General features: G+C 37.2%; 1 protein-coding gene across 2 annotated transcripts in view; it reads right to left on the bottom strand.

Annotated features, from left to right (window-relative positions):
- Positions 1 to 8,293: 8,293 nt before the first annotated feature.
- The window catches only part of POLQ (DNA polymerase theta), a 106,514-nt gene continuing 101,708 nt past the window's right edge, over positions 8,294 to 13,099 (bottom strand). The window contains exons 26-28 of one of the 2 annotated variants that reach the window (XM_070369999.1): positions 12,569 to 12,722; positions 10,120 to 10,235; positions 8,294 to 9,635 (exon numbers count right to left, since the gene is read on the bottom strand). In XM_070369999.1, the coding sequence (XP_070226100.1) occupies positions 9,522 to 9,635; positions 10,120 to 10,235; positions 12,569 to 12,722 (384 nt within the window). In that variant the 3' untranslated portion in view covers positions 8,294 to 9,521. The remainder of the gene's footprint in view (positions 9,636 to 10,119; positions 10,236 to 12,568; positions 12,723 to 13,099) is intronic. The other variant, XM_005896082.3, reaches the window with a different exon arrangement.

Below are 13,099 nucleotides of genomic sequence, written 5' to 3' on the forward strand. Positions count from 1 at the left end.
TTGCAAAGATTAAATATGGACAAAGGTAAGACCCTCATTTGCAACACTGTGAACCATGGTTTTGCAAGCTATAACTGTTTTAAAAAGGGGAGGTGGGTGGGGGAGCTATGTACAGTATATGTATTTGAACTAAAATAGAGAAGGGGAAATAAAACCTAAACATCACCAACTCAATGGATATGAATTTGAGCAAACTCCGGGAGATAGTGGAGGACAGAGGAGCCTGGTGTGCTGCAGTCCATGGAGCTGCAAAGAGTCAGACACAACTCAGCAACTGAACGACTACAGCAAAGTCCCCCAAACTGAAAGATTTTGCTAGAGTTTATTAATCTAAAATGGGAGAAATAAATAAGATGTATTTACAAATTCAACATTCACGGCCACTTCCTCACTTTGTTTTAAGTTCAAACCTTAATCCCATGCAAGAAAAAAATAATCTATTATAGGCTTATACTACCACCTACATCACGAACATACACTAACCTGCACCTCCAAAAGTCCCCCAGGAAACTGCATTCTCCTGCTCCTCTGGCTTTAATCCACATGGTTAATTCCTCTTCTGCATTTTCTTTATATTTACTCCACTGTGGCCTTAGCAAACTAATCTTATTTTTTCAAATGCTGTCTAATTATTCAGAAACTATTTCCCACCACCACCATTTCCCTCCTAATTTTGGTTCTGTACAAAGATGGCAGAAAAACAAACCAACCCTAGCCTAAAGAACATTTTTTGATTAAAAGTAAAACTATGAAGACAAACTCTTCAAAAATCCAAATACCCAGTCTCCCCTTCAGAACCTTCTCAAAAGGATCCATTTACTTCTTCACCCTCTTTGAATTACAATCACTCAGGATTCGTACATTTGTAATTCAATGTCTAAAATACTGATTTCACTTTTCCCCTTCCTTTTCTCCCTCATTCTTCCCTTCCTTCCTCTTCTCTTTCCCCATTCTTTCAGTCCGAAAGTCAACCAACCTGAGCAAGTTGTTTCTCACAACCCCGTAAAGGGACCGCACTGGAACAGGGTGAAAGGGACAGCCCGACGCACAGAGCTGGAGTGAGGAGCAGGGTCAGCGCTCAGGCTAACAGGTGCCTGTGTGAGGCAGGCTGAACAGGGCAGAAGCCAGCCCCGCGGATCAGGAGATTAGAGACGGAGCAATTAAGTAAATTACTGAGGATGCAGGAAGCAGTTTCTCCCTGTTGGAGAAGTACAAATAAAAGGGAAAGCGAAAATGATCCCTGTAGTATTAGAATTTGAACCACCTGTGTGAGTTTTACACACACACACGATATTAAAAAAGTGTGTGTGTTGTACACATGCATATCCTAATTCCAAACACAGAGGACTGGGAGCATCAGCCAAGGAACCAGGAGCACACCCAGTACCTAGACTTTAATTTCTGAACATTTTTCTCTGCTAAAAGGAACTGGGGCTTCTTGAAGAAATAGCTGGTTTCAAGGTTGGAACATGTTTTTGTGCCAGAAAATACTCAATGAACCATGTGGATGTGTCAAAAGGACATATAAGTCAGCTTGAAAGGGAATATACAGGCCAAATCAGGGATAATTGGTGTATCAAAAGTAATGATAGTAAGTTAATAACTCATGAGTCCAACTGATGTTAAGTGATTAATTAGGAAAAGAGAGAGCTTTTCTTTACTGTAAAATGTCAACCAATAAATGTGGATAGAATTTTAAAATTTCTCTTTGGCAACCACTGTAGTAATAACACGGGCAACAAACACCAGTGAATGCTAAAAATAGTTAAAATGGGATGGAGGAATAGGATATTTACAGTCTCAAAATATCTTCATGAAAAGTACTTGTTAATCATTATATATACATTGACATATACACATATATGTATAATTTTACACTGGAGAAACCTGGCAGACACTATTTTAATCAGGTGAAAATGTTACAATAACCAGTAAGGGAATAGCATGTACATCTGATAAGCATGTAATGAAAAAAACAGCATCACCTCTGTGATAATGCTGCCAAAAATGCACCATCTGGAAACACTGGATAAAACCCAACTGAGAGACATTCTATAAAATGACTAGCCTGTATTCAAACTTCCAAGGTTATGAAAGTACAGGAAAGATGGATGTTCCAGATTTAAGGAGACGTGACAAGTAGGCGTGACACATGATCTGAAATTGGACCCATTTGCTATGTGAGACATAATTGGCCCAATTCACAAAACTTAAGTGTCGTTTCTCACCTGAGTGAGTGTCTCTGTGCTATTCTTGAAATTTTTATTTAGGTTTGAAGTTATTTCAAAATAAACTTATAAAAATAAAAATATTTTTGATTTTATTGATTTACTTGCATTTAAAAACACTCTTTTCCTTTTATAGCAAATGAACAGTCTGCCCAAATAATCTCTATTTCTATGTCCTTATCAAACTCTTAAATTACTACAATCTTTATAATATGTCCTAATGATCTTTTTTAGTTTAGTTTAATAGGTATTGAGTTTTTTTCTGTAGGTGAATTTCAGGATATTATCTATCTCAAAAAAAACCTCCTGTTGAGACGGATTGAAATTACAGTAAATCTGTAGGTTAATAAGTGATAAAGTTTTTTGCTAGAATCACTTTCTCTAGGATATCTTCATCTTTTTAATGACAACCATTTCCCTCAATTATGTTGATAATTTTGCCTTCACTAGGTTTTTCAAGTTGCATATATAGGGTATCTACAGTGCCATCAGTGTCAATACTTCCAGTCAACTACTTCTTTAACTCTATGTCCAATTTGAATTTCACTTTACAGTGTTATCATTTTTCATTTTGCTGGTGTACTTGTATCTTAATTAGCCAGATTATTCTTCTGGTTAACTATTCTTATAAAATATCACATAATTTAAACACTGGGAGGCCAGGAGTCAACACTGAAAGTGTTAGTCACTCAGTCATGTCAGACTCTTTGCAACATCATGGACTGTAGCTCACTAGTTTCCTCTGTCCCTGGAATTCTCCAGGCAAAAGTGGGTAGCCATTCTCTTCTCCAGGGTATCTTCCTGACCCAGGGATCAAACCCAGATCTCCTGCATTGCAGGCAGATTCTTTACCATATGAACCACCAGGGAAACCCAAGTCAACATTGTTACATGCTTTACTGTCTGTATGTAAAGTGAATGACAGATGTGCAGTGACTGGTCATGGACGAACTTTGAAAGAAGTGATATAACTGGTAACTCACTAGGATGCATGTATTAAGTTTCCAATTCTTGCTGTAAAAAGTGACTACAAACTTACTGGCTTAAAACAAAACAAATTTAGGGGTGATGTCACCAAGATAGTGACATAAGTCATGCCCAACTGCACTCCTCCTCATGAGGAAAACTACTCATGGATAAGACACTGCTGAGAAAATCCTAGAGCATGATGGGTGAGAATAAAGCACCCACTGTACCACACAGACTGAGATAGACCACATTAGAAGGATCAAAAGAGATGGTACATGCTGACCGCGTGGCCTCTACCCTACGCCAGCACAGCATGGGTCTCCCCTGAGCTTACAGTTTCCCCAGTGAGAAAAGAGATCCCAGTAGACATCCAGCTGTTCTAGTGTTTTGGGTCCCTTTTTGGGAGTCCCACTCAGGTCTTGCTTCATGAGAATAACAAGGGAATCTGCAGGGCTTGTCTCTGGGAATCAGATTGTGATGAAGAAGTGGAGGGGCTTGCAACAACGAGCACTCAGATCCTACAGACCCAGGTCCTACCTACAATGCCCAGGTAGTAGTCCCAACTAGTGGCTTTGCTAGTCTGCAGAGCCAAGACAGTGATGAAATCTAACTAGGGAATCAGTAAGGTGCACGTGTGCCTGAATTGGGACCTCAAACAAAGATCCCTTCCAGTCCTGGAGCCTGGTCTTCCTCCCCTCACCCTCCACCTCCCCGTCCAGGTAGGGGAGCAGAATCATAGCTCCATTCACTGCTCAGTGTAGCTCCCAGTCCTGCCTAACCAGAAGACTTTGGGGTACAATAATCACTTTAATGTAAATGAATTAAGTTATCCAATCGAAAGATGAATGGATTAAAAAAAAACAAAACAAGAACACCATATGACCCTCACTTTAGCCTTAAAGACACTCATAGACTAAAAAGGATGGGAAAAGATATGTCAAGCAAATGATAAATGCCTCCACTACTCCACCCCCAAAAGCAGGGGATCTATACATAGCACGCAAAATAGACTTTAATGTAAATACGATAAAGAGACAAAAAACAGTCATTACAAAAAGATACAAAAAGAAGTTCATCACAACTGTAAATATTTACACATCCAGTTAGCAGAAACTAACAGAACTGAACAGAGAAATATACACTAATACAAATATAGTTGGGGACATTAATACCCCACTTTCTCAACAACAGATATATCATCCAAAAAGAATCATTAAGGAAACCGTGAATTTGAACAAACGGATCTAACAGCCATAGACAGAACTTTCTATCCAATAACAGCAAAATATACATTCTTCTCAAGCACAAGTAGTACATTTTCCACAGAACAAGTCTTAATAAACACAAGAAGACTGAAATTACACTAAATATCTTCTATGACCACAATGGTATGAAACTAAACATCAGTAACAGGAAAAAAAACCCAGAAAACTCACAACTACAAGGAAATTAAATAATACTCTCCTGAACAACTGATGGATCAAAGAAGAAATTAAAGGGGAAATAAAAGAGAATCTTGAGAAAAATAAAAATGGAAATAAAATTTATGAGATGTTGCAAAACTAGTTCTAAGAGGAAAAATTCACAGCAATAAATACCTACATTAAGAAACAAAAAAGACGTGCAAATATTGTATATTTTACAAATTGAATGTTTGTGGCAACCCTGCATCAAGCAAGTCTATTGATACATTTTTCCAATATTTACTCATTTTGTGTCTCTGATAATTCTCTCAATATTTCCAATTTTTTTTCATTATGATTGTTTGTTATGGTAATCTGTGATCAATGATCTTTGACATTACCATTTGCAAAAAGATTACAATTCACTGAAGGCTCAGATGATGGTTAGCATTTTTTAGCAATAAAATATTTTTTAATTAAAAAGAAAAAGTAAGATCTCAAATAATCAATCTAACTCCACAGCTCAAGAAACTAGAAAAAGAAGAGCAAACTAAGCTCAAATTTAGCAGATTAGATTTAATCTAATTTAACAAAGATTAGAGCAGAAATAAATGAAACAGAAAACAGGAATATAATAGAAAAGGTTAAAAAAAACTAAGAATTGCTTCTTTAAAAAGATAAAAGAAAACTGACACATCTTTACCTACACTAACCAAGTGAAAAAGAGAGAGGACCCAAATCAACAAAATTATACACCAAGGAAACCAGAATGGAAAGAGACATGTGTACCCCAATGTTCATCGCAGCACTGTTTATAATAGCCAGGACATGGAGGTAACCTAGATGTCCATCAGCAGACAAATGGATAAGAAACTTCTGGTACATATACAGAATGGAATATTACTCAGACATTAAAAAGAATACGTTTGAATCAGTTCTAATGAGGGGGGTGAAACTGGAGCCTATTATACAGAGTGAAGCAAGTCAGAAAGAAAAACACCAATACAGTATACTAATGCATATATTTAGAAAGATGGTAATGATGACCCTATATGCGAGACAGCAAAAGAGACACAGACGTATAGAACGGTCTTTTGGACTCTGTGGGAGAAGGCGAGGGTGGGATGATTTGAGACAATAGCATTGAAACATGTATATTATCATATGTGAAAAGACTGCCAGTCCAGGTTCAATGCATGAGACAGGGTGCTCAGGGCTGGTGCACTGGGATGACCCTGAGGGATGGGATGGGGAGGGAGGTGGGAGGGGGTTCAGGTTGGGGAACACATGAACACCCATGGCTGATTCGTGTCAATGTATGGCAAAAACCACTACAATATTGTAAAGTAATTAGCCTCCAATTAAAATAAATTTAAAAATATATAAATGAAAGAGGAAACATTACAAATGATGTTTGTAACAGAAATACAAAGGATCGTAAGAGGCTATGAACAACTGTATTCCAACAAACTGGGTAATCTAGAAGAAATGAAAAAATTATGAGAAACACAAAACCTACCAAGACTGAATCATGAAAATTAGAAAATTTGGACAAAGTAATTGCTAGTAAGAATACTGATTCAGTAATTTAAAAAACCCTCCAACAAACAAAAGCCCAAGAGCAGATGATGTCACTGTTTAATTTTACCAAACGTTTAGGGAAAAATTAATGCTAATTCCTCTCAAAGTCTTCAAAAAAATCAGAGATGGGAACACTCCCAGACTCATTTTATGAGGTCAGCATTACCCTGATACCAAGCCAGAAAAGGACACTACAAGAGAAGAAAATTACAAGCTAGTATCTCTGATTTATACAGATGCAAAAATCCTCAACAAAATACTAGCAGACTGAATTCAACAGCACACTAAAGAAATTATAGCCCATAATCAACTGAGATTTATACCTGGGATGCAAGGACGTTTCAATACACGCAAATCAATAAACATGACATGCCATTTTAACAGAATGAGGATAAAAATCATGATTATCTTAATAGATGCAGAAAAAAATTTGACAATATTCAACATCTGTTCATAATAAAAACTCTTAATAACTTAGGTATGGAAGGATTGTACCTCAACATAATAAAGGCCATATATAACAAGCCCAAAGCTAAAATCTACTCAGTAGTGAAAGGTTAAAAGCCTTCCCTCCAAGAGTTAGACTAAGACAAGGGTGTCCACTCTCAACCACTCCTGTTAAAAATAGTACCTGAAGTCCTAGTACTAGAAATCAGGCAAGAAAAAGAAATAAAACAGCATTTTATATATAGAAAGTAGAGATGTAATGATGACTATAGTTGACAGTACTGGATTGTATATTTGAAAGCGACTAAGAAAGTAATATCCAACCAGTCCATCCTAAAGGAAATCAGTCCTGGGTGTTCATTGGAAGGACTGATGCTGAAGCTGAAACTCCAGTACTTTGGCCACCTCATGCGAAGAGTTGACTCATTGGAAAAGACTCTGATGCTGGGAGGGATTGGGGGCAGGGGGAGAAGGGGACAACAGAGGATGAGAGGGCTGGATGGCATCACCGACTCGATGAACATGAGTTTCGGTAAACTCCAGGAGTTGGTGATGGGCAGGGAGGCCTGGCATGCTGCGATTCATGGGGTCGCAAAGAGTCGGACATGACTGAGTGACTGAACTGAAGTGAACTGAAGAAAGTAAAGCCTAAAAGTTCTCATTGCAAGGAAAAAAACGCTTTTTGTACCTAAATGAGATGATGAATGCTAACTAAACTTACTGTAGAAATCATTCACAATATGTGTAAGTCAAGTCATTATACTGTACACAAACTTATACAGTGCTACATGTCAATTATATCTTAATAAAACGAAAAAACAAACAAAAACACAAACTACTATCTTACAGTTCTGGAGGTCAGAACTCCAGTATGATCTTACTGTGCTAAAATCAAGGTGCTGGCAGGGCTCTGTCCTTTCTGGAGGCTGTACATTCCATTGCCTTTTCCAGTTTTTAGAGGCTGTCTGCATTCCTTGGCTCACAGCTCCTTCTTCCATCTTTAAAGTCAGCAATGAAGTATTTTCAATGATCAATCTCACTCTGTTTCCACTGTCACATTTTCTCCTTTGACTCTGACCATCTGCCCTCCTCTCCAAAAGACTTTTGTGTTCATACTGAAATTAACCAGATAATCTTCCCATCTCATGATCTCTAACTTAATTACATTAAGTGATGGTCCTTTTGCCATGTGATATATGTTCACAGGTTTTGGGAATTTGGATATCAACATCTGGGGAGGGAACAAGAATTATTCTACCTACCCCAAAGGCATTTAGAATTAACATAGTGATTTGTGGACGGAAGAGCTATTAGTGAAGTTTGAACTTTATGCAATTACTAAGTTAATATACCATGTCAACTGATATCTGAATTGTGTTGCAGGGACACTAGTGTTACGTAAGTAAGCCAGGGAAACTGGAATTTTTCGATAACCGAATCTCACAAAGCAAGGAGGGCCTGTTTTTTAAGTTCAGCTGATAGGTCAAAAAGGATGAAGAAAACCACAAATGCAGAGCCATGACTGCAGAAAATGAGGTGGACATGACCCATACACCTCCACTCATATTTGAAGAACACTCACGTAAATAGACTGAGGTTTCTCTTGTGCTGGATTTTCAAGGCCACTAGACTACCAACAGCGCTACAGCTTTTCTAAGAAACATGGTACAGGTAAACATGGAAAAAACTCAAGAAATAATGATGTAACTTTCCTCTTACCTCTGTCATCTTCTGCCCACTTCCCCCAAGCATCAAAATGTCTGAGGATCAATCATGTGCACTAATATCCAACTACTAATAGTGTATTACATTTTGCTTATAAAGCAACTGTCTTTTACAATTGTGATTAACAAACATCAAAAAGCCCTTTAATAACTGATTGAGAATATAATAAACACTTCCTGTTACACAGACATTGTGAGCAATTATAAAATAAGATACACAAGCTTCTGAAGCTTAGATCAAACACAATTTTAAAAACTGAACTGCTGGTATAAAGTCTGAAATAAATTAATTTTATTAACAGAAAAAAAAAGTTGGTTATTCAGCTCTGACTGGGATTATAAAGTACAATCTTTTATCATGAGTATTCTCACCATGCCACAGAGAAAGAGGCAGTAAGGGACTGATTAGAGGAAGCGTTATCTTCTCTGGCAGTGTTATCTTATAATGCAATATAAACATACGATCTTACAGATCAGAATACTTCTTGGAGAGGTGTAGCTTGTAGCTTGTTTTATAATACCTAAGTATTAGAAATATAGTCATTGTATGAATTACAAGAGGAAAAGGAAGAAGAAATGGCAATTCATGAAAATCCATACCTAGACTATATCCATATCAAGTCTTACCACGTTATAGAATTCTTAATTTACTTGCCAATGCTGTTTTAAAATAATACTTCAGTAGTCTTACACTCATATTGGATGAAAATCACACACATCACCTAACCCTGGTGGTTTATGTTAAACCAAATCCTTATCTGCCTCTAGCTCCTGCTGTATTCCAAGTGTCTGAATCCTGGTTGGGATGAAAATGCCCCTGAGGCAGAAATGTTTCTTCATGCTCAACCAGGCAGATTAGACCCAAAGTGCTAAGTACATAATTTCAAGCATGTGTTCTGAAACTGTTTAAAGCCACAGTAAACTATAAAAGGCAATTTCACAGATACTCTTTTTGAAAGTGAATATAAACATTAAACTCGATATTTTGCCTCGAGTAGTTTTTTTACATTATAGTGGATTAAAATCTGATACACATTTTGAAACTCTCACTATAAAATTACTATCCTAAATTCATCAAGACTTGAGGGGGTTTCTATTTTCATAAAGTAGGTGAAAGGGCAATCTCTGTTCTTTCCTTGTGATTTTACCTATACCAGGCTTCCCTACAATCACACGTCAAAGTCCTTCAGCTCCCCCCAGCTGGCACCTATCCTCACTTTCACTCTCAGTTTCACAGACAGTTTTATGGCACTTTCCATTTCATTCTTGACAATCTGAGCTACCTACAAAAAAATAAAAAAGAGGTTAACAAAGAAAACAAAACTAAAAAAAGAAAAAAAAAAAAAAGAAGGAAGAAAAAGAGGTTAACAAACTCTGTGCAAAGAATCTTTGCCAGCCCACCCACTGAGGTGATAAGGCCGACAGGAGCTCTTCACTCTAAGCCAGAAAAAAGCCAGCATCCCACACTAGTCTGCACTGAGGAACTGGAGCTCTGCCAGGTTTACTAGAATGCTCAGAGCTTTGAAAACCTCAGGGAAAGACTCCAAATTCTCATCTAACTTCTCACAGACAAAAATATTCCTGCATCATGAATTTCTTTTAAAATGGGTTTAAAGCTGAGCACTCTGAGCTCTTTCTCTGCCCTTAAGATTTCTACTTTTCTATAGCCATCCTGGGGCTAAAGAATGGTTCCAGAAATCTCATGTATCTTAGCCTGACCTAGTATCTTAGCTCTCTACAGAATGCATACAAACACTGCAAAAATACCTGAACAACGTCTTCTTCTGCCACTTCATATAAGAGTTCATCATGAAGCTGAAGGATAAAGAAGCCTCCTCTGACGGGGCAGAACATCCCTTGCAGTTTTTTCTTTGGCAACAATCCTAATCCATGAAAAAAGCAGCAAAACTGATCAGTAAATAGGTCACTGGGCTTTGGGGAAGTTTTTTTAAAAGAGAGATTTAAGAAATCTTGAGAAATTATAATTAAGAGAGTAAAACACATAAAATTTGGAACTATCAAGAAAAGAACTACTTGCTGGTTGCCACCTAGCCCGCCTATCAGGTAAATTCAAATCTCCACTGACTTCCTCCCAGAAATGAGAACTCTAACAAAGATGTCAATAAATGGAGTTGACTGACACTCCCTGATGATGTCTTTTTCTGGCCAGAGTGTCATCATGGTAAAACTGGTCCCTAATTGGAGCACACACTCTAGACTAGGAATTCTAAACCCAGTGTCCAATTGTGGACTTCAGAGAACATACAAATTCCTGTAGAGACGATCTATACACTTTCAGCAGGTTCTCAAAATAACTCATGAATACAAAAATGGTTAAAAATCTAGACTCAGTCACTATTTCCTAATTAGTGGGCCAAGTGGTTTAGATTATGCCCCTCTGATCACCAAAATAAGCTTCAACATTAATACTTTTGGAATAACACCCTTTCATCGTTTGCCCATTTCTCAGAGCAGTCCTTCCTTTCTGCCATCCAAATTTCCTTATTCTTCAGGACAGCACAGAAACCATCTCCTTCAGTATCTGGTACTTCCCTCAGAGAACTCTTTAACTCCCACTACCTGCAGCCCAAATTTTCTCAGAGGTGGCTCTCACAGGGTAAGACAGCTAAGGCAGATGATGCATGGCAAGTTGCTTCCATACCAGGGCTGCAAAGGCTGTGCATGTTTGCCAGTTTTGCTTAAATCTGATCTGCCCCATTGGACTCCACTTTTCTTGCATCATTGGCTGTCTGGATGAGTTAGTTTTTCTGCATTCTGATCACTCTACCTTTGTCCTTTTTGATTTCCCTTGCTTTCTTCGGCTTCTGACACAGAATGCCATGGTCCTCCTGTTCCCTGTGAGGTCAGCTTCCTCAGGCTCAGCTTCCTTTGATCTCCCTGACCTACTACTTTAACTCAGCATTACACAATGAAGTCATTCTTAATGACATCTCCACATTGTCTTCCACTCATTCTAAAGCTTGATACTATCTATACCTTCATTTGGACACTGCATCATTCTGCTGTGAAAAGTCATGTAACTATTTCAGTCACATATCCTATCTTCCATTCCTTAGCAGATTTAAAATTCAAACATAGGTTGATAACTTTCCTCCTAAATTCTCCAAAGCACACAGTACAATGTTATTGCCCCAAATAAGTTTTGACCATATATCCTCTTTCTACAAATACAAAAGTGTGAATGTGTACATGTGTTCAAGGAAGATCATGAACAGGAAACATGTTCCTTTTTTTGAATATCAATTGACCATAAATTTATAGTTTATTTCTGGACAGTTTCACTACTTTGTTTTATATATACACATACATACATACATACATATATATATATATATATAAATATACATACATATATACACATATTTTTTTAAGGTTTCTATGTAGAGACTTACAGTGCTAAAACCAGGATAATTGGTCACCCTTACTGCACACCTGAGAGAAGAAGTCTAAAAAAGGAAAATAACCTCTGAGTGTTATTAAGAGAATAATTTGACTTTGCAGATGCTTTGAAAGGGTCTCAGGGATCGTCTTCGGTCCACAGACCACACCTTAAATTAAAAAAGTGTTTCCAGGGAACTCCAAGGAGTATTTTCCTTTTATGATCTCCTTCTCTCATAAGTATACAGTAAGGTAAGGTGACCAATTATGCTGGTTTCAGCACTGGAAGTCCCACATCATGGGAAACCATCGGTCTCCCACAAACCGGGACATTTATCATCCTAGACTCTACAGAGGGTTTTCTATTCCAGAGGTTACAGAACAGGAAATATTGCTACAAATTGAATGCAAAAATATATAACAGAATCTGTCTTCTCTTAAGCCAGACACTAAAGAGATTTTCAGAAAAGTAAAATAGAGCCACTCATTACCAATTTTTTTGGTTGTGAAAAAAATGAATGTCATTATTTTCATAAAAACTATGTTACTTATGTTAACACATGGTAGGTTTATTATTATCTGTAAATGTTAATAAATATTTTTAAATTATCAGTTTTAATTTCTAATATGGTATATATTGGTAGATATAATGAACATAAACAAAAACTTCTTGAGATTCTTAATAATTCTAAGAGTGTAAAGACATCAAGAGACCAAAATGTTTGAGAACTGTTGAGAAATTAAGTAATCTTCCCTTTTCTTTTCTGATGTAACTAGTCTTACCATGTTATAACAGGGGCCACATTTATGAACAAACCTGTTCTTTCACTTTGGAGCAAACCCTCTCGATGACCATGAGATTTGAAAGTTGAGTGGAAGGTCTCTAACTGCTTCTGAATATTAACTGTGGCTATTTTGACAATATCAGCTGCCGAACCTTGGACTCTTGTGTTGATAGCCTGACGCTCAGCCTATGAAAAACAACAAGTAACAGGTACTCCATCAGATACACCAACATACTTTCATAACTGCTTTTAGTGTCCACAGATTAGTGCTCACATGTGCAACGAGACTGGAAATCTGGAACAGATGTAACCCAGGACATCAACTATAAGCTTCATCCTAAGATTAATAACTAGAATGATCCAGGGCCCTAGATTCTGGGCTGTCATTCACATGAGGACAGACTAAACAGAAGAAGAAGGTCAGACTGCTTCAGTTTAGGTTTCAACACTCAGGAAGTAAAAACTACATTACACTTAAAATCTATCTATAAGTTCAAAATTATTTTTAAAAGTATTTTATCAATGTTCTAAACTTCACCTTAAAGAATCTATTCTTCAAAATA

Source organism: Bos mutus, chromosome 1 (assembly GCF_027580195.1).
Source record: "Bos mutus isolate GX-2022 chromosome 1, NWIPB_WYAK_1.1, whole genome shotgun sequence".
In the NCBI taxonomy this organism is placed as follows: Eukaryota; Metazoa; Chordata; class Mammalia; order Artiodactyla; family Bovidae; genus Bos; species Bos mutus.